Source organism: Nicotiana sylvestris, chromosome 7 (assembly GCF_000393655.2).
Source record: "Nicotiana sylvestris chromosome 7, ASM39365v2, whole genome shotgun sequence".
Classification (NCBI taxonomy): domain Eukaryota; kingdom Viridiplantae; phylum Streptophyta; class Magnoliopsida; order Solanales; family Solanaceae; genus Nicotiana; species Nicotiana sylvestris.
Window position 1 is genome coordinate 167,665,830 of NC_091063.1, and position 24,820 is coordinate 167,690,649.

General features: G+C 37.8%; 2 protein-coding genes across 2 annotated transcripts; one reads left to right on the top strand and one right to left on the bottom strand.

The window, feature by feature from the left end:
- Positions 1-5,257: 5,257 nt before the first annotated feature.
- LOC104237369 (uncharacterized) lies at positions 5,258-10,628 on the top strand. Its single transcript, XM_009791505.2, has 7 exons — positions 5,258-5,367; positions 5,457-5,573; positions 5,994-6,061; positions 8,391-8,603; positions 8,713-8,875; positions 10,002-10,148; positions 10,234-10,628. The coding sequence occupies exons 2-7, from the start codon at positions 5,499-5,501 to the stop codon at positions 10,258-10,260; spliced, it is 693 nt and encodes a 230-aa protein (XP_009789807.1). The 5' UTR covers positions 5,258-5,367; positions 5,457-5,498; the 3' UTR covers positions 10,261-10,628.
- Positions 10,629-10,970: 342 nt separating this feature from the next.
- On the bottom strand, positions 10,971-16,809 carry LOC104237367 (polyadenylate-binding protein 7-like). Its single transcript, XM_009791504.2, has 9 exons — positions 15,979-16,809; positions 15,674-15,867; positions 15,273-15,532; positions 15,074-15,180; positions 14,786-14,975; positions 13,252-13,529; positions 12,930-13,058; positions 11,815-12,018; positions 10,971-11,477 (listed from the first exon to the last, which is right to left on the bottom strand). The coding sequence occupies exons 1-9, from the start codon at positions 16,078-16,080 to the stop codon at positions 11,265-11,267; spliced, it is 1,677 nt and encodes a 558-aa protein (XP_009789806.2). The 5' UTR covers positions 16,081-16,809; the 3' UTR covers positions 10,971-11,264.
- Positions 16,810-24,820: the final 8,011 nt, after the last annotated feature.

A 24,820-nucleotide genomic window follows, 5' to 3' on the forward strand; every position in this document is an offset into this window, starting at 1 on the left:
GTTCGAATTGTAGCGTGATTCAAGATTTATCACCTGAAGGAAGATCATCCTAGGGTTTTGACAGTGGATTTTTTGTGAAAGGGGGAGTCAGCTGTAAAATGGCTTCGATTATTGCATTAAGGTATGTTTATATCATGTTTTTTTCTATTTTATCGTTATATGTTTGTTATGGTGCTATTAGATTAGGGTTTTTTTGTTCTGGAAAATTGAAAATGTCAGAGAATATTGACTGATTTTGTTTTGTCATTTTCAGTACAGAGTCACATGGACGAATATATTGGTGTTGTTTTTCATCATGGGGGTTACTTTATTGATGAAAAGTATGTGGGGGAGGGTGAAATAATAGGGCATGTGGTGGACAAAGATCATTTCTTTTTTACCGAGCTTGTGTCCTACATAAAAGAGACCCCTGAAATGCGCTACAACTCTGTTGGTGAGTTATTTGTTCAATGTCCTAAAACTCAAAAGTTCTTTCTAATTGAAAATGACTATCAACTGCTAAATTTGACTAAAGACCTGGAGGATGGGGATCGCTTTGATGTCTATGTGAGTCATGCAATAGATAATTTAGAGGTTGTGGATGAGGATGTACTTGTGGGATATTTACCTTCCTCACAAGTTGGTGATAGTGACCAGACTACAGAAATTAGGTGTGGTTCAGGGGTTAGTATATATGTTGGTGAGGGCATTGGTGTAAATGTTGATGAGGGTATTGGTGTAAATTGTATGAGGGTATTGGAGTAACTGCTGATGAGGGCATTGGAGTAAATACTAATGAGAGCATTGGATTAAATACTGATGAGGGCATTGGAGTAAATTGTGATGAAAGTATTGGAGTAACTGTTGATGAGGGCATTGGAGTAAGTGTGGTTGAGGATATTGAAGTAAATACTGATGAGGGTAGTGTTGTAAATGCAGAATAAACTGGGTCTACATTTTTAGATGAGGATATAAATGTTGAAGAGAGTGCAGCTGCAGAGCATGACAACCAGTTTAAGGATACAAATCGTGAAGATGAAGATGAAGATTTTGGTAAAGATGACCTTGAAGACATTCCAGAAGAAGATGATAGCGAGATAGATGATGAGTTAAGATCTGTGAGGGATGTTGCCAGGGAAGTAAAGAGAAACGAGTTGAAGAGCAAGGTGAATGATGTTGGATCACAAAATAATGGAAAATAGAGTAAAAAACCTGCTTTTACAGAAGAGGTAATACTTGGTGAGGCTGGAATTGATAAGGGGTTTGAAGATATAGGGATAAATAAGAAGGATAGATATGTTAAAAAGCTAGGTGGGGATGAAGAGTATTTGGACAACTCAGATGTTGGGAGTGTAGACAGTGATGAAGAGTTAGACCTACTTGCTGAATATGGTGTTGATCTTCCTCCTAGAAGAAGAAGTCAAAAGATCAGATATGACTTTGATGCTAAATTCCTCTGTTTGAGTTGGGCATGATCTTTGATAATGCAACAGAATTTAGGAAAGCTATTGCTGACTATGCTATTCAATATAAAGTATATGTAAAGCTTAGACCTAATGAGAAAGATAGAGTAAGAGCTAAGTGTAAACATAAAAAATGTAAGTGACAAATATTTGCTAGTAAGGATAGGGTTCAGGGAACTTTACTGTGAAGACTTATATACTTGTCCATAAATGCCCAACAAAGAACAAGAACAAACTTTGCACAACCAAGTACATTGCAAGAAAGCTCCAAGATAGAATCATCTCAAGTCCAAACATCACAGTTCATGAGTTGCAAGAGGTTATAAGGGTTAAATGGGATTTGTATGTAGGAAGATCACGTGTATATAGAGCCAAGATGAAGGTAATTAGTCAGTTTATGGGTGACTGGAACCTTGAATTTTCTAGGTTGTTGGACTGTGCTGACATGATTAAGTCCACAAATCCTGAAAGTTCATGTTGGGTGAGAACTGATATAGAAACAGTTCTTGGGAAACATCTATTTAAATACTTTTATGTATGCTTTGAGGCTATGAAGAAGGGATGAATGGCCAGTTGTAGAAGAAGCATAGGTTTTGATGGTTGTTTCCTAAAGGGAGCTTGCAAAGATGAATTGTTAGTGGCTGTTGGAAAAAATGGAAACAATCAGATGTATCCCATTGTTTGTGTTTTGGTAGATCAAGAGACTACACATTCATGGAGTTGATTCATCAACTATCTCAAAACAGATTTAGAGTTGAGGAATAGTGAAGATTTAACAGTAATGTCTGACATGCAAAAGGTGTTGTAATCCATTTATTATGTTGTTTGTTTCTTACCATTATTATTCTTACTAATGTTGTATCTCACTAATATTCTATGCTGCTGTTGTATTGATTAGGGACTATCATCTGTTGTTGCTGATTTGCTACCCCTTGCTGAAAGAAGAATGTGTGCAAGACACATTTGGGCAAACTGGCAGAAAACTTGGAGGGAAGAGGAAAAAAGGAAGCAGTTTTGGAGATGTGCTAAGACTCATTTTCAGGTAAAGTTAAGAGAAGAAATGAAGAAATTGGATGAATTAGGAAATGGTATTTGTGAAAGTTTACTGTCCTATGATAAAGAATACTGGTGTAGGGCATGTTTCAATGAGAATGTTATATGTGATATTGTAGAAAACAACATGTGTGAAATATTTAATTCCTGGATATTAAATCCTAGGCATAAATCTGTCATTACTATGCTTGAAGAAATTAGGCACAAAATGATGAGTAGGCAAGTTGATATGATCAAGTTTTAGAGGAAAACAAGGAAATAGGAAGGAAGTTGAAAATACAGTGGAATGCTGACACTGGATTTGAAGTGAATGAAGGCATGTATAGGCAGATTGTTGATATACAAAAAAGAGAATGTAGCTGCAGATTATGGCAGTTAAGAGGTATACCATGTCAACATGCAATATGTGCCTTTTATAAGATTGGGAAGGAAGCAGAAGATTATGTTGAACACTGGTATAAGAAAGATACTTTCCTGGCTGCTTACCAATACTATGTTCAGCCAATTCCAAGCATACAAATGTGGGCTGAGTCTACCAATCCATCAATTGAGCCTCCTGAAGTTAAACCAATGCCTGATAGGCCAAAAAAATATAGAAGAAAGGACAATGATGAACCAAAGAAGTGGGGAAAACTGTCAAAGAAGGGTGCTAAAATATCCTATTCAATTTGCCATTAGGTTGGTCACAACAAGTCAGTATACAGTTTAAGGGTAAGTTTGATGACTTTCAATTCAATTTGTTTCCATTGTTGTCATTGTTTTCATAGTACTTTGATTAATGATTTAGCAATCATATACTAGGGACAAATAAGCACACAATCAAGCACAAAAGTTGGTAGTCAAAGTAATACAACCCAAGTTGCAGGTACATTAACTACCACAACTCAAACTCCAAGGGCCTCATCTCCCTTGTGTGCTGAAATGTCAAAGATAAGAAGGAACACACCATCAGTAAGAGGTAGGGGAACAGGTGGAGGAGCTGGTAGGCGAAGAGGTAGAAGTTCAGTTGCTGGTACAACTGGTTATGTTACATCTGGTGCAACTATTTCTGCTACTGCCAGATCACTTGCTGCTTCTGTTGGGAAGAAAAGAATTAGAAATTCTGGTTTTGGTTTGAACACAAACACACAAATAGGGACTAGTATCTTTAATGTAAGTGTGAGAAGTCAATATTAGTTAACTGTAATTTCTATCCTTATGCTTCTGGATGATTCATTACTGACTATGAGTATTTTCTAGCCTGGTAGGCCAAGTGAAAGAGTTATTTCAACTGGTGCAAACTTGATGAATGTTGCACAAACTAATGTAGATCTTGAATTTAGACCAAATGGTCTCAAGTGGAAATGGAAAAGGGTTGTGATAGGGAATTAACTTCAAAAGCAAAGGGATACTGCAGTTTCTAACAAAAAGATGAAGTTGGAACCTCTACTTTATCTACACCAGTTGACTCTTGTCAAAGTCAAAATTAGGAAGAATTTTCTTGTATTTTGTTGGTCATATATATGAACCATATTTTGTGAAGTATTTTGAACCTATTAATGTTGGTCATTTAGTCATATGTATGAACCTTGTTTTGTGAAGTATTTTGAACCTACTAATGTTGGTCATTTGGTCATATGAACCATCATTATGAGATGTATATGAACCTGTTTTTGTTAGTTTAGTACATTTCAGATTATTGAACCTACTTTTGTTGGCAGTATAATTTATTGCTATTATGAGATCGAATTAGTCCACCTTTGCTTCAGGTGTCTAATTTTTTTTGCAGAAACTAAAACACATTTGATCATTGAAAAGTTCATCATACACATTGAAAATTTCAACTACATTGTAGTTGCATTGGCCATAAATCATAAACAACATTGCAGTAAAATAAAGGCGAAATACATTCCCATATACATATACCATACACCTAAATAATAGAAGATTTCCTCAAAAACCAAGTCACAATTACAATAACAAGCAGCCAAACCAAAATTCTCTGTTTCTTCATCAACTTCAACTTTTATTCTTCATGATTTTTTACCCTCTTTAATAATCCATACATGACTTTAGTATAGTGTTCGGACAATTCAACATCATACAAACGAAAAAAATTGCATCCACCATTGCTAGCTTTCCCAAATCTACAACAATAGAATCTTCTACTCAGATTAAATGGTGGCCACAAAACTTTTAAAGGCAATTTGGTCACAGTTGCAATTAACAACAGGTTCCATTGAAATAGAAGAGATAGAGAGAGAGAAGAAAAGAAATTTTGCTGCTTTGCTAAAAAGGAAGAAGATATATGCGGTTGGGTAGATACATTTTTAGGGTTGAGTTTGGGTATTTAAATTAGGGAGTTCATTAAGGTTTTTTTTTGGAATTTCACAAAAAAACTGTTGTATTACCGTTGGAACTACCTACACACGCGCGATTCCGGAAGTGTAACACACGCGACGGGGGCTGGTGAGGTCGGGTGTTTATTGAGTTCAATTTTTAATCACGTGATATGTTTAAGTGAAAAAAGTCTCAGTTGATGTGTTCAACTGACCGTTGTGGACAACTTGGAGGGGTTGTTTATGTATTTCGCCTTTAAAATATGTTTGGAATCATCTATTTACTAAATCAAAGGACCCAAATGAATACTTCTCTAGAGTAAGTGGGTCTTATTGCCTCTTTCTTAAACTTATGAGGTCCAGGTAAAATATCACCCACTTCTTTGTACTTTCTCGATATTTTAAATTTATACCAATTTTAAACTTTCGAATTGGCGGCTGATTTTGAAGAAACTCCCTCCAAAACCACTCAAATCCAATTTGGCGAAGCAGAAAGTCAATTTACTCTCCAATTTCTTGTGTAGGTACTACCCATCTCCAATCTAAGCAAAGAGGTGTGTAAGTTCAATTTTCATTTTCCATTTTAAGCAATTCCTAGATTTGTGCGCTTTACATGTATGATGAAATGCTTTAGTGACTGCAGGGAATTTTTTTATTAGTGCTTGACCCGTTTGAATTGGAAGAAATGTACGGGAAGAAAGGGAGAGAATTAGTTCAAGAAGTTGCGGAGAGTGAACCTGGGCAGTTTGCGGCTTTTAATGTATGCAACTTAAGTTTATTTGTTACAACATTTAAACTTTTTTTTTTTTGTTTGTCCTCCTTTTTGATATGAGGAATTCTATTTCATATAGTTTAATAGCCATGCGCTATTCGACTTTCAATATTAAGACCCACCGAGGCGGGATTTTTTTGGGATTGTACACAAATAGCTTGTCAGATTCATAGTTTGCTTTTCATAGCCAGTATACGTTGATTAAAAGATGACTGATCACTGGTGCTTTTTACGTTAAGATGAATTTGATGTTCTGGGAGTCATTTTTAGCTGCTACTTGAATCTTATATACATTTTAAGTTTTTAGGTATATTGATGGTTAGGTTTTGCCTCTTATTTTAGGCTGATAAGGTTAATCATTTACTTAGAATTTGATATGCTTACGGAGTAATCTCCTTTTCAATGCAGACTGACCTATTTACGCAAGTAGTTGAAGAATGTAACAGCCATTTTCTTCACCTCAATTCCTTGGTGAGGTATATTTAACATGTCTCTTCTGTTTTTCCAAGTTTTCTTTGTTTGTTATTCAGCTTTTTCTGCGATCCTCATTGCTGCATAAACCATAACATGCTATTTGTTACAATGGTCAGGAGAGCTTCTTAGTGATTCTCATTCTAGTATATCTTATTGTTGCATATGGAACAAGTGCACCTCGTGTATTTTCTTAATTATCCTGAGCTCTGTCCTACACTCCTATATTTTACCTATTTTCTCATCCAATTTGCTACTGCTGTAGGCCTTGAACATAGATACTTTATTGGTGCTCTATTGTATACTTTTCTTCTCCATACAACTTTTGTGTCAGCATGCTGAATTTTCTGGAGCTTTTGCTTTAATGTAAAGATGGTCTAATTGGAAGTTCTGTCTTGCTTTGGCACAGTCATTACATTCTTCTAGTTAGCTCTCTTTAACAGAATGTTTGTCTTTGCCTGTGTACTTGTCCCCTTAAAGAATTTTCTCAACCCAATATCCATTCCTCAAAGTCAAAACCATGTTGGGAATTTGATGGAGTGTTAAGCACCTAAGAATTTTCAATTATACAATATAATGAAAGGTCCTTGAAAGAGTTCCCTTGTTTTGTAGTTTTTGTTTCTTTATTTCATACAAAAGATGTACATTGTACAGAGAGCAATTAATAATCTCCCTTATTATCTCAACAAATTCAGGAAAAGAAAAGAAAAGTTCTCTACCTCGTTGAAGTTTTATGTCCAAATTATCTAAGAAATAGAACTAAGAAAACTAACTAATGTGGAAGGAGAAATTAAAGCGATCAGGTCTAAAGAACCAAAGAGGGAAAATAGTTGGAAGAAAGTATTCTCCATATCCCAGTTAAAATTTGCATCCTTTCTTTATCAATCTGTCCCAAGAAACTTAACCTCTTCCTTGAAAAATCAAACGAGGGTAAGGTCCCTGGAGAAATGTAAATGACAAACAAGAATTTAACTGATCCATCTTAACAATCCTGTTGATGGCCAAGCAATAAGAAGCATAAGATTAAGATTTTGACTAAATAACTGAATAACCATCAATTTTAAGCTAAAAGGAGTTATTAAGAATCCAAACTACTCATAAAGATCCATTAGAATCCTAGGAAAGAGGAATTTGTTCTAGCTCAAAACAAAGAACATCCTAACAGAAATCTTAAAGATAAAAAGATAAAAGAAAAAAAGAGAAAGTAAGAGCATGATTAAGAACCAGTATTTTTGTAATAGCTACTTGGCACTGGGCTCCTATTTGTCTGATAGCACCTAGACACTACGGTCCAGTACCTGACCACTGAAGCCTCTAGGTTTGTGTCTGCTGGCCCCTAGGCACTTAGCTCTCTGAAGATTTGAATCTGATAGTGTCGAGGTGCTATGTTGGTACTTTCTGAAGCTTTCTACTTCCTCTGGGCTTACTAAGTATTGAGCATTAGGTGCTTGTCCTCCCAGCTTCCCGTACAATAACAACAACAACAAACCCAGTGTAATCCAATAAGTGTAGGGCCTGGGAGGGTAGTGTGTACGCAGACCTTACCCTATATTCCATTAAATTGGCTACATCTTGCTGTAGGGGTGTCCAAATGATGAACTGCTTGACTTGTTGTACATTAACTTCAAGGCTATAACTCAAGCAAATATCACACCCTAACTTATTACTCCCTCAGACCCATTTTATGTGCCGGTGTCTGACTCGGTTAGTTTCTGAAACTGAATCAAAATCCAGCGTGTTGACTGTGTATTTCAATACAGTTATTCTTTTCTCATCTGCAGCGGTGTTATCAAAAGCGAAAAGTGCAAAAAAGCTATAAGGATTGTTGGGGCTTTAAGCGCAAAGTGCAAATAAAGCGTGAGCTTTAATGAAAAAAGGCGCAAATGGAGAAAAACTACAAATATGTATCTGTTGTTCAAGATTAATATCTATAAGCATGATTGCCAAATATATGGACAAAGAAACTGAAGAAAATTTACGACAAAGTGCAATATCAATTGTTTAGTGTCGCTTCTTTAGGATTCCTTAGAGCCTTCATGACAATGCTGAAGCACCCACTAAGCGAGACGAAGCGCTCAACATGTTTTGAGCCTTGCTTCAGCGCTTAAGCGGCCTTTGATAACACTGATTTGCAAATATGTCAAAATAATTAGAAGAGACAATTGAAATGCCTGAAAAAAAGAGTAAATCTCAAGTACTTAATTTTATCTACATGAAATCTGCTTATCATTTTTAGAGGTTTCATGATATTATGCATATGTGTATTCTTCTCCAAGTGCTAAATGGAATACAGTTTTGTTGTCCCTGATCTTATCCATCTTGAGTTTGGCACAGGAAAATGAACTCAAAAACTCCCGCTGAAAGTTCAAATGCAAACCGGCCAACTCAGAATGATGGAATTTCAAACAACGAATCACCTGATGACAATGAGCCACCTGAGGCTGATAGAAGTGCAAATGCTGAGCTACCCAAAGATGATAATTACCATGGGCTGCTTATCCATCATCAGTCTCTCATTCGCAACAAACGCTGTTTGATGGCTTATGTGTGAGTAACAATTAGCTACAGAGTTGTCCTTGAGAAAAGGTCATATATTCCTGATCTTTCACGCATCTCTTATGTTCGTTCTCAACTTTCCTTCCTGTTCCTCCTTTAGATATAATCGAGCAGAAGTTATTCGAAGATTGGGATGGACCCTTGAGCGAGTCCTCCCAGAAGAAATTGAAGAGAAGCTCAGTACCTCAGAGAAAGAATATTTTAAGAATCATGCTGCAACTATTCAATCGTACATGTCAGCACTTGATCTTGATCTAGGGGTGGTAAAGTGTTCTTTTCTCATAACTCCTTATTCCTGTACTAATAGAGCACTTGATCTTGATCTAGGGGTGGTAAAGTGTTCTTTTCTCATAACTCCTTATTCCTGTACTAATAGATTGCTCAAATTGCTATGGTGAAAAGACATCTATACACCTAAGAAGTCATACTAATATGCCTGAAATTGGAAAAAGTAGACTCTTGTACTCTTGGGATACTTAAAATTGTGTCGTCTCCTAGGAGGAAATTTTGCACTGCCCTCTTCAAAAAGGTTATGTATTGTAACCTGTGAATGTCTAGGAGCAGCACTGTTATGCTTATCACCAAACTTTTGTTGGAAAGAGAAACATTCTATAGGTCATGACTTATTCTTACTTGAATCCAAAGAGAGCAGAAAAAAGGGTAGTTATCCATTGAGCTGTGTGATTCACTTCTAAATAGCGTCTTTCGTTCTATTGGTACAAAACTTTAATTTAGTGCCTATTTTGTATGAAGTGTCAGTAAGTCTGAAACTTGATATATCTATCAGAAGCTAAAGTTATTGCTTGAGGTACTGTAACATTGAATGGTCCTGGCACAATGAGTCCCTCCAATAAATATATCCGCACTGCTTCCTCGTTGTTGTGCTCTCGTCCATGTTGCTGTGCCGTCGAGGCAAGGGAATGCAGCTCGGGTTGGGGTGTGAGTGGTAATCTGTAAGGAGTGTGGCGAATATTTCCTTTTCTGTTTCTCTTGTGAGTAGGAAGTACCAAATTCCGGCTCATTGCCTACGGCTTTAAGCTTCAGATATATATAGTGTGGCGAATATTTCCTTTTCTGTTTCTCTTGTGAGTAGGAAGTACCAAATTCCGGCTCATTGCCTACGGCTTTAAGCTTCATATATATATATATATATATCAGCCATTGGATTAGAAGTTTGAACTGTCTCGGAAAAGATTATCAGAAGTTCAATATGCTCAGATGAAAAACTAGATTGACAAGCACAAATGACATCGTTCTTTTGCGTTATTTATCTGATGAATCTGCAAAAGACTGATTTCCTTGTATGTTTTGTTTTATCTCTGGGAGACCAGCGCAGTTCAATTTTTTATATTTTCTTTTAGTGTAGTTTCCTTATGTTCGGTTTCACAGGATATGGTGCCTCCCAAAGATCCCTATATCAAAGTGAGGGTCCTCGATGACATTGGTAATGTTGTCCTGAGCGACCAATTAGCCAACCTTGCTCGTCATGCAATTCTTTTCCTTAGGCGAACTGATGCAGAGCAGTACATTTCTCAGGTGATTTTCCTATGCAACACAGGACACATTAGAAATAAATGCATTCACCTTTTTCTCATACTTCTATTGTTGGCTCTAATGACAGGGCTTAATGGAAGAACTCACAAGTTGACTCCAGGTAGTATGAGTTACAAGGTAATTCTGATAATTCATTGCTTCTAACAAAACCAGCAGCAGTAGGGCGACTGCTATCTGGTGGTTGAAGGTGACTGTTAGTTCAAAGAGGAGCAATCAAGTTTGAGAAGGCAATGGAGAATTGAAGGGAATTGTTGATTCATAATCATCCATGCGTCTGATATAAAAGAGGGTTTTTGATTTTAAGTGGCATCTAAACCAGAATATTGTAATTTAGACTTCAAAATAGCTGATAAATTCACAAATATGTGGGATAATACTCTCTTCTCAGAACCAATCATGTGCCTCAATTATCATCTGAATACACTTAAAACATGTAAACAAATTAGAACCTTAATGTCTATTCATGATTGCAGCGTTTACGACAAACAGGAATAGCATCCAGATTCCGCAAATCCTCACCAAGGAAAACTAGATACGCTATTTCTATCACTACCTAAGCAGTGGTTTCCTAGACTTCTGTTGTCAAACCGATCAAAATTTAGTCATTGAATCAGATTTCGGAGTGTATCAAATTGGTCGAAGAACATTGCCAACCAAATGCTGTATCAAAAGCACATTATTCCTGTTCAGCGGGCAAAGCTGCACTATAACTCACAAAGATTTTTTGTCTCTTCATGCCGTATAGAATAGAATGCCAAGAGAAGTATTAACAGCCACAACACCAAGATACGAGAAACTACCATGTTAACCTGGATCAGGATAAAATTTCCATGCAGAACATTGTCAGCTGAACATACAGACTAACTGGCTGGACGGGCAATTTTTCATGTAAGCAGATGCAAAAGCACAATATGATTGTACAGCCTACCATAAGTTTGTATTGGAAAGAAACGTGAGATCATGTTAAAACTGAAAAAGAGTTCCTCTATCGAAGGTAAAGGACAGTCGCCTGATACTTTGACAAAACTTTCTGTTAGCTCTAATTCCTAGTGATACAGCCTTGATGGAAACCTCTTATCTTTGCTGACGACAAAATTATCACAGAAACCTTGCTAAATTGAGTGCAACTTCTGCAGAGAGATAATTTGGAAGAATTGACTCTTGATTTGACACTTCAGTCTTAGAGAGCTCGACCACCTTAACAGCTTCTTCCACCATAGCTGCCAGAGATGCTGGTGACTTCAACAATGATAAAAGCTCTGAGTTGTCCATTTCCAAGAGCATTCCTGTGACCTTTGCTGCAAGATTGGGCTACAAAAGGCACATAGGTTTCATTAACAAATTAGGTTTTGTTAATTCTCAGGGTGCTTGGAATCATAGCATGACCACTGTCTATTAACAGAAGCCAGAACAGTTCTATACAACTAAGGATAAAGAAGCACAAAACGAAATTGCTTCGAAAAGCTTCTTGACAGATCATAACACCAACATCAATAAAGTTGTCAGAGATGGATCAGGTCCTCTTTCAAGTGTTTATCTACCCCTTGGTTTCTCTATGAAGAACCAAAACGATTGCAACAGAAAATTTATTATGCCCTCGTACATAAAGGTAGGTATTATTAGAAGAGAAAGGAAGAAATAACCGCACCTTGTGCTGACTAACTAGAGGATAAAGGTGCTCTCCAAGTATCTGTTTCTGCTGCTTAGGAGGAGCAGCTGCAAGCGTGTTACTCAGGTTTTCTGAACCCCCAGAGCAAGATCCTACTCTACTGGTGCCAGCAGAGGATACAACAAATCCATTTTTCGTATCACACATATGACCTTTTGGTGCATATTTGACCTGCCAAGCTTGCTGCAAAGCATACATAAATTATGGATTACTAAAATGTGGATGCTACTATGATCCATCATTCAAAAGAACAGTTTTCTTTTTCATGGAATGATTCTCACCTAGGTGAGGGTATGCGCCAAAATAGGAACTTGAAGCTCATCAATGTATACAAATTAGTAAATGAACAAAGAAGCTCTTAGTTATAGTTGACAACAATTTGAAATATAAGTTCAATTTCTTCTCCATGACAGGATCTTAATCATAAAATTGAGGGAAATAAAGGAACATCTGTTGTATGTTCTCAGCCATCTTACTCATCCAGATGAATACAGAAGGAGAAATGAGAAATTGCACTAACCACCATGCAGATTCATTAAGAAACCTCAGGTTAGTCAATGTATAGTGCTAAGTAATTTGCAGGCGAGATTAGCGATTTTATATCATACAAGCTAAGAAAACCAAAATATTGATTGGGTTAAAGATAAAGCAGATATGGGATTAATGACTTATGATACTCCAATACTTGTGGTTACAGCCGCAACAACAATTCAACTTGATGAAACAATCTCCAGCTATAAATCATGGACTTAACACTAGTTAAGGGAAGGTCTAGTTTTTCAAATACATGAATAATGACTTGTAAGTTCAGATAAAAAGATTATATGAAGAACACTAGAAAAGAAATTTTTATCCTCATCCTAGAAAAAGGATTAATCACTATCAGAAATAGGCATTTGAAGAAATTATCCTTTTCCATTGAGGTAAAGGCAAGTCACACATTTCAAGAGAGGAGTCTCGGAAAACCTTCTTCAACTTAAGCATTCTAAGTTGGAATGTTTGAACAACTCTGTTGTGCAGATCAATCAACAAATAGAAACTCAGTCAATCAAGATTCCAATTTATGAAAAAGGATAACAAGGAAATTTAACCACCTGTGGATTGCTAGATTGTTTTAATGACGCCGCTGATTGAGTCGATTGCTGCAAATGAGGCACATATGGAACTGGCATATGTCCATTCTTCTTTTCCCTACTCTGTCTATATTGTGAAGCATTTGGAATCTGAAAAACGAGATGAAAGTTGTAAGAAACTTCATCATAGGTTTAAACCTGAAATATGTCCATGCATTTTAGTACCTCCTTACTACTACTGAACAGTTCAAGATTCTGTTTATCTAGTTTAGCACTGTATCAATGATTTTTGAACAAAATGATAGGGTTGCCAGAGTATTATGACTATTTGCAGTTTACTAACCAAGGAAATTTGACAAGCAGGTCTAATAGAGTTTGTGAATCCATTAACCATCCAACCGCGCCTCATACTCAGAGGCTGATACAGCAGCCTGGGTCGTGCAGGTACTTGTAGATCATGAAGGGTTTGGTAGTAAAGAGGAGGATATCCACCAGGAAGAAAAGCTGAAGATCCGGTGAGTCCTGCAATGCCTTGTGCATGCTTAAGCTGCAATTGAGCTAGCCTTTCCTCTTTCCTTTGAGCAATAGCCACATACAATGGCTTTTGGCCTAACATAAATCCTGTGAAATGTCTAACAACATCAATATACTTAACAGGACCTTAAGAGAGAATCTTCTAACTTTCAGTACACAGAATTTTGAGGCCAGACTTCTACAAAACTATCATCTCATCTTGTACAGTCTCAACAGGAGCAAGTAGATGTACTAAAAAATATGAAGTCACCAACTTAATTATATGATGATTTTTTTTTAACATTACAAGAATATAAGCCGTCAAACTGATGAGCAGATGAATAATATGAGAGAAAACTAAAGGGAAAACGAAATGGAAAGGCACCTGTTAGTTTTCATTCAAGAAATACCTTAATATTGAGTCACATAAAAATAGCATGCTATAGCAGTAAGGAATTTTGCAGCAGTTCATGAGAGACAATGTTGCTGATGCAAGCATGGCAGGACATAAAAACATCATGCTGTGTATCACTATGTACTTGGCCAAATAATCTAGGCAAGCCTGGCAGTGATTTATCTTTAAATTTTACGTTTATTGTTTGCAATTTTCTGGAATAGTTTTAGTTTTCTCCAGGATTTCAGTTTAATAATTAAAAGAACAGAGAATGGAGACTGCCATGATGACCTCTGACAGTACCATCCACGAGCTTAGTCAAAGGTTAAAACTTTAGTGCAGAGGCATTAAAAAGAAAGCAGATACCAAAAATCCACAGTGTGCATGAAGAGGAAAGAGGGGAAAAGGAACCATAAAAGAAAAAAAAGAAAAACTAGACTAGAAATTTAACATGATTCAGAGGCCTTGTCTATTGACAAGTGCAGCAAACACTATAACTCACCATATGTGGGGCAGTGAGCCTCAGTTCAACTAGAATAAGCAACCAATAGAGAATAATTAGAATTTAGATTTCTTGCCCGACATAATACCCAGATAGTCATTATGAAATCTAAGGCTAAGTCATGAGGCATTCAACAGAAACTTGCATTTCTGCATTGAAATTCCAGAGTGTTCTAATCCTTCAACCCTGAATTTCATGAGTATATCCATATTGGAAAAGTCATTCAGGGACTTGTTCACGCTGCAATGCTTCTTCGTTATTTACCTTTTCTATAAAGTTAGAAAACAGTGCAAATTGTTTACAGATTTATTTAAGCTAGGATATCTGTGCTCAAAAGCGTCATAGGAGAAGAAGTGAAAGGTGGTTAGATAGCACCAAAATTTATTCTATGTGCTAGATCATGTGAAACAATATTCAGTCCTTGGTATTCACCGCAATCTTGACCATGTAAAAAGATATATGACTTACCATGAAAACTATTCACCGCTTTATTGGCCTCCTCTGGTGTGGAAAAACATACAAATCCAAAGCCCTTGCTGACTCCTTTCTCATCTAGCATAAGTTTTGCAGAAGTGATGTTGCCACATTGACTAAACAATTCACGCAACTCATTATCCGTGACGTCGCCATCAATATTTTTGACATACACATTTGAACCCTATGACAACATCAGTTTTGATCAGAAAGTGGATAATAAAATACAGTAACATATATATTTTCTACAGTAACATATAGCTTTTGAATAAGGAAATTTACCTGGTGCTTAATAATTTGCGCCTTCCTTCTCTCCTCAAACAAATGCCTCAATATCTGTTCGCGTTGTGTTTTCTTTTGTGCTCTGGCTACATACAAGATCTTGCAGCCTGCCAAATGCACGCAGGTCATATACAAACATTTGAACATTGCAACTGTTAGTTACATTTGAGAATACGACGGCATGAAAGTCATGACTTACCAAGTTTTGATCCATTCATAGCTTCCATTGCTCTCCTAGCATCATCTGGATTCTCAAAGTTCACATGACCAAAACCTTTTGAACCTCCATGCTCATCTTTTGCAATGGCCAAGCTACTAACTTTCCCAAACTCAGAGCACTTCTCTCTAAGATGCTCTTCTGAGATGTCAAGATCCAAGTTCTTGATAAACAAATTTGTATACTTTTCATCAGGGTTGGGCAGAATCCGGTCACTCTTTTTGACGAACTTACCTACATACCTATCCATAGATACATGTAAAACATTTGTGTATATGGACAAATAAGATAAAAAGCATACAAGAAAAACAATTGCTTCGATATAATCCATCGAAGTTCATCATGATCGTAATATATTAGAACAGAGAGATAATTGCACATACATCTGCTTTCCTCCAACCACAGATCCATTGAGCTTATCAATAGCAGCGTTTGCACTGTCCTCAGTCTCAAACTGGACAAAGCCATATCCTTTACTCCTTCCGTCCTCAGAAACGACAACTTTACTGGAAGAGATATTTCCAAACTTCTGGAACATTTCTTGGAGCTTTGCACTATCAATTGTATCATTTAGATTCTGCAGCAAAATGCCAAAACCATTTTCACATGCAGATCAAACAGATAAGGAAAAAAGAGAAACTGTTAAGATCTCAAAACAAGTGACTCCTATCCAGTCCTTAAAATGTACCTTGATGAACACATTTCCAGTTCCACTTCTCCTCACATCAGGATCACGACGAGCCCAACTAACCCTTATAGCTTTTCCATTGAGCGTGGAATGATTTTTCATTTCAATAGCACGCACGGCTGCTTACATTTTATGAAATGTTAGAAGCTGTCCAAGTGAAAAATCAACTCACACAGAATTCCCAGGAGAAATAGTCAGAAATACACGATAACTACTCATAAGCAACAAAAGAATCAAAGCTATCAACCAACTCTGCATTTGTAATCATTGTCCCTTGAATCGTTGGTTCAAGACATGAAGCTTAATAAATCCTAACAGCATAAAATCTTCATGAGCTGTTCTCTTCTACTCGCAGAACAGAAACAACCACAGCCTTCTCAAGCAATAAGAAAAGTCGATAATACAACTTGTACAATTTAAAAAACAATTAGCTCATTCTTGCGCTATCAAATCATAGATCAGATGATATGGAAATGTTTCATGAATGGACACAACATTAAATAACAACATGAAAGCAAAAAAGTTTGTGAATAGACAAAATGAGTAATCTGTTGGTCCTCAATATTCCATAAAACAGCAATTGGATGACAAATCAATCAAACTAGGATAAATAAGCCGAGACAAATCATTCCGACAACCTCCATCAGTGAGTCACCAGTAGTCCATAAAACAACGGGCTTACTGCCATAACATTCCATCAAAAGACCAAACTAATCACTGATGGACTTCAGTGAAAGAACTAGCCAGACCACTCCCACCACAAAAACAAACAAATTGATCATTTTTTACAAAAATCTCAAATTACAATTAATTTTCCCTTAACACATCACCAACTAATTCATAGTAACAACTAACTTCAGCAAGCGTCCACTGAGACGAGTCACAAACAGAGAAAACCAATTCATTACTAATTGTGAGCACGTGATTTTTGCTTCACACGACAATCGCTCCAAAAAGAAATAAAAAATATATAATTGGCCCCGCTGTACAATTTCGGATTTCTGTGCGGCACCTTGTGGATTTATTTGTGATTTTGGCCCATTCTTATTTATTTACTTTATTAAAATAAAGTTCAAAAAATATATATGTGTCCTGCGTAATTCAAACCGTAATTCGGTCATTAAATAGAAAATCGTGAATAGGCATTTTTCGTCCGTGATTTTGTTTGGTTTGACTTTACCGGTTTTGAAATACTTTAGTATGTGCGCAAATAATTATATTTGAGTGTGTATTTAATTTTAATTTGATTTTTTTTTAGTTTTGTTTTAAAACAAATAAGAAAAGAAATAAAAAATAAAAAAAAAATAAAAAAAAAAGAGAGAAAGAAAAGGCCCTTCCGGACTTGGGCCAATTTGTTAAAATTGGCCCAACGAACTCAGCCCAAGCGGACAGCCCAAGCCACCAGTCCAAACAGCCCACCCCCAGGCCATGAAACGACGTAGTTTAACATCAAAGCTACGTCGTTTCGATGCCAACCCATCATAACCGTTTAAACCGAGCCGATCCAACGGTCCAAGATCAATCCCCATAACCCACCAATAAACCCGACCCGTCTCACCCGGACCGACCCTAACCCTTCACCCTTGGAACGACGTCGTTCCCTGTTAGCCGAAGGATCCTGGCCCTTCATCTCGTCTCATCCAACGGCCAGGATCCACTTGCCCACTAACTATATAAGTACATAACACTACCCTACCCCCCCTATCCAATACCCCGGCTGCTTCGTCTCCCCAAACGAACAGCCCTAAAACCCTAGCCGCCTCTGCATACTTCCGCCATGAAAGCCGGCGGCATGGATGCCGGTGACCTTCCCTTGAACACCATAGGACCCCCAGGCCATCCTGAACCCAAATCTACCAACCCCATGTTTCGAATCACCCCCCAGGTCCTCGAATCTTCATTCGAAGATTCGAGTCAAAACTCGATCTGACCCAACCAACCCCAGTTTTGTACCAGATACTCCCCAGACCCCCCTCGTGACCGAACCATACTTGGTTTGGTCCGAATCTAACCAGGGAAACATGAATCCCGGATCTGAGTTTTGGAACTTTGTAGTTCCTCGTCACTAGTTCATACCCGTTCGAGCCAAGAAATTAAGGTCCAAGGGACCTTAATCGAAGTGTTTCTCATCTGAGAAACACTTCGATTAAAGTCCGTTCAGCCTTAAGAAAGTCTGTCCAAGTCCGGTTCAAGGTTTCCGATTTTTCAGGATTTGAGGTGAGTCTGCCTTCTTCCCTTATTTGTTTGGTCCATGTGAGGGATTAGATGTCTGTTCATGTTTTGTGTCAATTTGTGTTTTGAATTTTTATCAACTTTTGTTCGTCCACTCTGTTTGAACATCTGTGTTTGTCTGAATCCTTCTCCTCCTATTCTGATACGGCATGCGTATTGGTTGTATTCCAATTTGTACTAACTAACTGATTCCTCGGATGCACCATTCTATTTTAATCAGTATAAGTCGAGTCATGTGTCCCATACTTCTGAATGTTTGATTTTCGGCTACGATTGTGTACGATAATGCTAATATAGTCGAGTCGACATGAGTCGTCAATTAGTTTCAACTATCTGAGCATAGCAAAGCGATTTGTTTCTGTCGAACATTTTTTTTTTTTTTTTTTGAATCAATTGAGAAACAATTTTGTTTACTTATAGCTGTTGATTTAGATCAGTAATGTAAAAGGGATGTTTGGTTAAAATGCTGAATTGGATGGCATGTGCACTCCTGCACAACATTTGCATTGGTGCACCTCATGTGCATTGGTGCTCCTCATGTGCTTTGTGCACAACCTGTGGCCTGCATAAAGGTCCTTGTTTGATTTTAAAATGTTTTGACAGCATATGCTATCCTACTGCCCATACTTGGCTTTAGTTTAAAGAAGTGTTTAAACCTTTTAAAAGTAAAATCTGCCAGGGAATGTTGATGGGGTTTAATATTTAATTAGCTAAAGTTTGGAATTGAAAATAGAAGGCACATGGGAAGGGTACTGGATTTCTGAAAACAGGCTGTTTAAAAAAGAGTAGGATAGGGACTTATAAAAGGGGGAGATATACAGAATAGATAGATGGGGACTGGACCTTGAGGGCTGAAAAGAAAACACACACACACTGGGAGGAGTTTTGAAAGAGAGAGTTGATAGAGATACACAGAAAAAGCATACAGAGATAGAGAGAGGCAATGAGAGGGAACATCTGAAAGTTTCAAATTCTGAAAACAGAAACTGGAAAAGTTTTCTCTTTGATAAACCAAATAGATTTCAAATTGAGGACTGATATTAGAACTTGAAAAGAAAGGAGATAGGGAAAGAGATATCACAAAAATCAGGAATTGTCTTCTCCCTACTGTTTGTCGATTCTCATTTTGTTCAAACTGTCCAAGTTAGTCCTGTTTTCCTTCAAGTGTCAGTTAAGTCTATTGTTTGGATTTGTTTGTTGGCTTCCCCTGGAATTGGATTGCTTGATTCTCTGACTCCATTACTACTGGGAATTTGTCTCATTCTGCCTCTCCTCCATTGGCTTTATTGGCCTCTTGCACTGGGATTTCTGTTCTATTTGGCACCTGCTGTTACTGCTGTTGTTTGGTATCGCTTCTATTGCCCTACTGACCCCTTGCTTCTCCTGTTGTATCCAATATCCAGGTACATACTAAGACTCGCATTTGATGTAACAATGAAAGCATGAATCAAAAGATTTGAAGGAGTTATAATCACCTGTTGTATTGCTTACGAATTGCCTTTTTTAATGTTGTTAAGATATGCAGTTTCTTGGTCTGTTAGCCTAATAGAGACACATTAGTAAGGTTGTACTTAATTAAAGTTTATGCCCATCTGGAGCTGTGACATTTTATTCGTTTGGTAGTACATAAGATGTAAATACAATCCATGAAATGTGCAGCCATTTTAATACAATTGCTAACTCAAAATCGCCATTTCAGCATGTTTTGAATATGTAGGGGCAAATGATTGTTTAAGATTTAGCTAAAGACAATACAGTTTCAAACTCTTGAGTTTCAGTTTGCGTGAAGCAGTTTATAGGATGAGTAAAATACCATTAGTCGCATTTCTTAACAAGCAATCTTAATTAATCTTGTTTGAATAAGTTAAAGTTAAGGAGCTCTTGTAACAGTCATAGCATTTCATCAATCCCATATACGTTTCTTTTATCAAGTTCAAAGCATGTTTACATGAGGTACAATGTTTCTTCATCCCGTAAATAATTAATTGGATGATTAGCTAAAAATCTGGATTTGGGCCAAACACATAGTAAAAATAGCACGCATCTTTTCTTCTATTTTTTTTAAGAGATAAACACATTAGAAATGTAATCGCTTTAGGATGTTCCTTCTAAAAAAATGAGACGAGCCTCGCCAAATGAGATGAAAATCGCGGGGTCCTCAATAAATAACCTTGATAATTATCTAGAATTCAGGATAGGCCATTTAATAAATTTCATGGCCTTCCACAAATAATAACGCACTAGACCCCCTTAGGCGCCCTTAATAAATTACACTGTTAAACTTGGGTGCACATTGATGTGACCCGAATCCAAATCTCGATGGAGTCGAAATGTGTTAACAACTACGGGCGCATTGACTGTGACGTGGTTTGAGGTGCATTTTCACGACGTTGCAATTCTATAAAACAAATGATAATAATAAAAGCGGTTTAAACTTAATAAAAGCACATAAGTCACAACCTGTATTTAAATCAGATACTTAGCCATTATAACAATTTAAGCGACCGTGCTAGAACCACGGGATTCGAGGATGCCTAACACCTTCCCTCGGGTCAACAGAATTCCTTACTTAGAATTTCTGGTTCGCAGACTTCATTTGGAAAAGTCGAAAATTTCCTCGATTTGGGATTCAAGATAAACCGGTGACTTGGGACACCAAAAACCAAACCTTTCCCAAGTGGCGACTCTGAATTAAATAAATAATCCCATTTTGAATATTGTCACTTAAATTGGAAAAACTCCACCCGCGCATCTTACCCCTCGGGGGCGGGGCGTAAAAAAGGAGGTGTGACAGCTCTGGCGACTCCGCTGGGGAAAGTGGACCCAGAACCACTGGTTCAGGGTTCAAGAATTCGAGCTTAGAATAATTGTTATATTTGGCTTTATTATCTGATCTTTATTACATGTTTTTGCATAATGTGCTAAATGCTGTCTTTTACCGCTTTGATATTATCTGAACTGTATATAAACTGTGCCGAAACCCTTCTCTTCTTACCTCCGGGGAGAAGCTCGCTGGTCGAGACTCCCTATTCTGTTAATGTCAATACCTAAAATAAGAAAGAGGACGGACAAGTTACAAAGCCGGACGATCTCGCGGGTCCCCGGTACGTAGCCCCTCCTCGACTCGAGTTGGTCCGCTCGGGTACACAGTCTAGAACAAATACCAAGGTTTAAACCTAGTATAACGAAACTTCATGCCGGATCCCTAGTAGGAACGTTTATTTGCATTATGTTGCATTTGACTTAGGGGGCTCAACACAGGGGTTGGGTCCGTCTAGGACAGGCAACCTGAATTGAAAAGACCACCCTGCTGCATCCTATTTGTTTTGTGCATTTATTTGCTTCGGTTCCGCATGCTGACCGGTTTCTAAAAAAAAGAGGAAAATAGCAACGTGGAAGGATAATTACTTATTTTGGAAAAATAAAACCAATGTTCAAGTAGTGTCAAAACCTTGCCGAAATTTTCTTAAAAAAAAAAAGAAAAAAAAAAAACTGTCTTGTTCATTGAGAGTCATTAAAAAAAAATTATAAAAATCTTCTTTTATCACTTTCAAAATCAAAAAAAAGGGGTATTTATTTTTAAAGTAAAAAAAAAAAAAAAAAAAAAAAAAAAAAAATCAAATTCATAATTCAAAAAATGTGTTGTTTTTATGAATTCAGACTAAAAGTCCAAATTTTTCCTAAAAAGAAATACAATATAATCTTTATCTCTTTTCAAAAATGTAAAAAATACGCATTCTTGATTTCTAGGTTTATTCGATTTTTTTTCCCTATTTTACGATATCCCCGAACTACGCCGGTTTGATTCTCACCGGATGTGAGATACGTAGGCAACCCTCGTCGGGTTCAACCCCCATTTTGCTAAAATAGCCAAAATCAAAAAAATATATGTTTCAAATTTTTAAAGAGTCATAAATAAGTCAGGTGATGCTGTTTTGACATGAATAGCCGAATGGTCCCGAAAGGGGACGCCGGAAGGCTGACTTTGCATAAATAGCCACTTTTGGGTTTTGCTTAGCATTTTTAGACCCACACAGCCTTAAAATCTTCGTCCCCGAAGTGCTTAAAGGCCGTGTTCAAAGCTTGGTCCCCTCTGTAAAATATTTTGAGTCAGTCATTTTTGTTAAAATCACCTTAATAAATGTGCAGGATGAGCACGATGCAAAATGAACATTTTTCAATAATGACCAAAATCCCTATCAAGTTACGGCTATGGTGGAATGATCTAGGTGTTGAAGGGCAAAATGAGGTTAAGAAAAATCTGAAAGGTCTTGTGGGTCTGTTGGAAATCCAGCCTCGGGGAGATATCATAAGAGCTTTGGTTACCTATTGGGACCCGGCGCACAATGTTTTCCATTTCCCTGATTTTGAGCTCACCCCAACTTTGGAAGAAATGGCCGGATACATCGGGAATACTGAACTTCCGTTGAGGGAAAAATACTTGGTCGCCCCAAGAGTCGTCACGGTACATCGGTTCCTGGATTCATTGAAAATACCTAGAACAGTCCACAACCCGGATCTAGCAGCCGGATTCTGTACTCCAGACTTCATATATGATAGATACGGTCACGAGGGGGGATTCAATAATCCAATCAACAAACTGTGCAGCAAAGGAGTTCGTCAGAAGTGGGACGAGCACAGACGGGTGGCGTTCATGATAACGTTTCTGGGTCTTCTGGTATTTCCCAGGAAAGATGGAAACGTTGATTTGAAGATATCTGGGGTCGTCGGCACTTTACTCACGCAAAGCAACAGTACTCTCGCGCCTATGGTGGTATCCGACATCTTTCGAGCTCTCACAGCTTGTAAAGCTGGGGGAAATTTCTTCGAAGGTTGTAACTTGCTTTTGCAGATATGGATGACCGAGCACCTTTGCCATCATTCCGAGATTTTGAGCCATGGTTCCCCGGGTAAGACCCGCATAGAAGAATCTTACGCAAGAGCCAAAGAGATCAGTTTGCCCGAAGGAGTCCTGGCTTGGACCTCGTTCTTTCAAGCTCTTACTGCCAGCCAAATACAATGGAAGTTGGGATGGTTGCCCGTTGATGAGGTCTTATATATGTCAGCGACTAAAACTCATTTCTTGCTGATGGGGCTTAAGAGCATTCAACCTTACGCACCCGGCCGAGTTTTAAGACAGTTCGGAAAATGCCAGACAGTACCTCATGAGGAAGATCTAAGCACTCAAGCAATCGAGATAAGTCCTAACGGACAGTTCCCAGAAGCAAAGATTCGCCAAATCTGGAATGAGGGTCAATATTTGAAATCAGATACTTGCGTGCGGGATCAAGCCAAAGGAGAAACGGCGCCAGGTTACCTTGCATGGTACAGAAGGGAACTCGAGCATGAAAGGCCAGCTAAGAGACCCCACATCCGGAATTTTACCGAATCATCACAAAAGCAGTGGGATTGGTTAGCAAAAGAAAGAGGCTATTGCACCGAAATCAGCAGGTTAAAGCAACAAGTGGAAAAATTGAAATATGAACACAACGTGCAAGTTGCTACCGATCTGGGAGAACGGAACAGGTTGATTTCAAGAAAATGAAATGCTCAGAGCCCAGATCAAACAGATAAGGTTGGATGCAGATAGACAACCAAGGCGTCGATCGGACGAGCAGTTGATAAAAGGGCTAAAAGGTGAAATCAGGGAATGGCGAGATGGTTTGGAGAAATCTGAAAACATCATAGCAGGGCTCAAAGCACAGTGGGGTACAAGAACAGACAAGCATCGCAGGTACCTGAATCGATTGGAAAGCGACCATGAGAAGACTGTTGCTAAGATAAAGAGAGAGATGGCTGCACTTGAGATCAAAACAGCTAATCAGGCCAAGGATTTCCAAATTGAGAGCAGATACTGGTATGACTCAATAGCCCAGATGAAGTTGGAAGTACGACGATTGCAACATCAGCATGTACAAGATGCTCAAGTTTTCAAGATATGCAGCGATCAGACAAAACGCCTGCTCATAGAGAAGAAGCAAACCAGAGATAGGATCAAGGCCATTGCCCATGCCATCACCAGACGATGCCTACGATGTGAGAACATGTCCAGCGCTACCGTCCTCTCGGCAGTAATGGGTTATGTCAAGCAGACTATGCACGAGCTAGATCAACTTGAGAGGGATCTCACGCCTAGGACCGCGGCGAGGCCGAACGACGCCCCGCGGAAACCAATTTTTAAAACCATAATGCATTCATAGGTCAAATCTGTATCTTAGCATCTTCTGCCTGTCCTTCATCAGGGTGATTTTTAGTCTATTTTTGAGTCTAGGTTTATTTTCAAAGTTTGCTTTTTCTTTTGCAAAATGTAGTTTGTAACAGACTGCTTCAATAATAAAGAGTTTGCTTCTTTCACGCTCATTCGTGTTTTCGAACTACGTAATGATCTGATTCACGTGAGTATCGTGATACGTAGGCAATCCTCATCGGATCCGATCGCATTTTATTTTGCTACAAAAAAAATATATAAAAGAAAAATAAATGAAAATAAAAAAAAAAAGAAAAAAAGGGGGAAATAAGAGGAAAATACCGGAATGACGCATGCTCTCGTAGCAGACATATAGTAATCCACTTAACTGTATAGGTGCATCATGCCCAACGTGAGATTAAC

Bases quoted from the DNA above. Each gene is read 5' to 3' on its own strand.
- LOC104237369 (XM_009791505.2), top strand. From the start codon at position 5,499: ATGTACGGGAAGAAAGGGAGAGAATTAGTTCAAGAAGTTGCGGAGAGT. The intron at 8,876-10,001 runs GTAAAGTGTTCT...TCGGTTTCACAG, and splicing joins TTGATCTTGATCTAGGGGTG to GATATGGTGCCTCCCAAAGA. The intron at 10,149-10,233 runs GTGATTTTCCTA...CTCTAATGACAG, and splicing joins CAGAGCAGTACATTTCTCAG to GGCTTAATGGAAGAACTCAC.
- LOC104237367 (XM_009791504.2), bottom strand. From the start codon at position 16,080: ATGAAAAATCATTCCACGCTCAATGGAAAAGCTATAAGGGTTAGTTGG. The intron at 13,059-13,251 runs GTTAGTAAACTG...CTCGTTTTTCAG, and splicing joins CTGCTTGTCAAATTTCCTTG to ATTCCAAATGCTTCACAATA. The intron at 11,478-11,814 runs GTGCGGTTATTT...TGCCTTTTGTAG, and splicing joins CTCTAGTTAGTCAGCACAAG to CCCAATCTTGCAGCAAAGGT.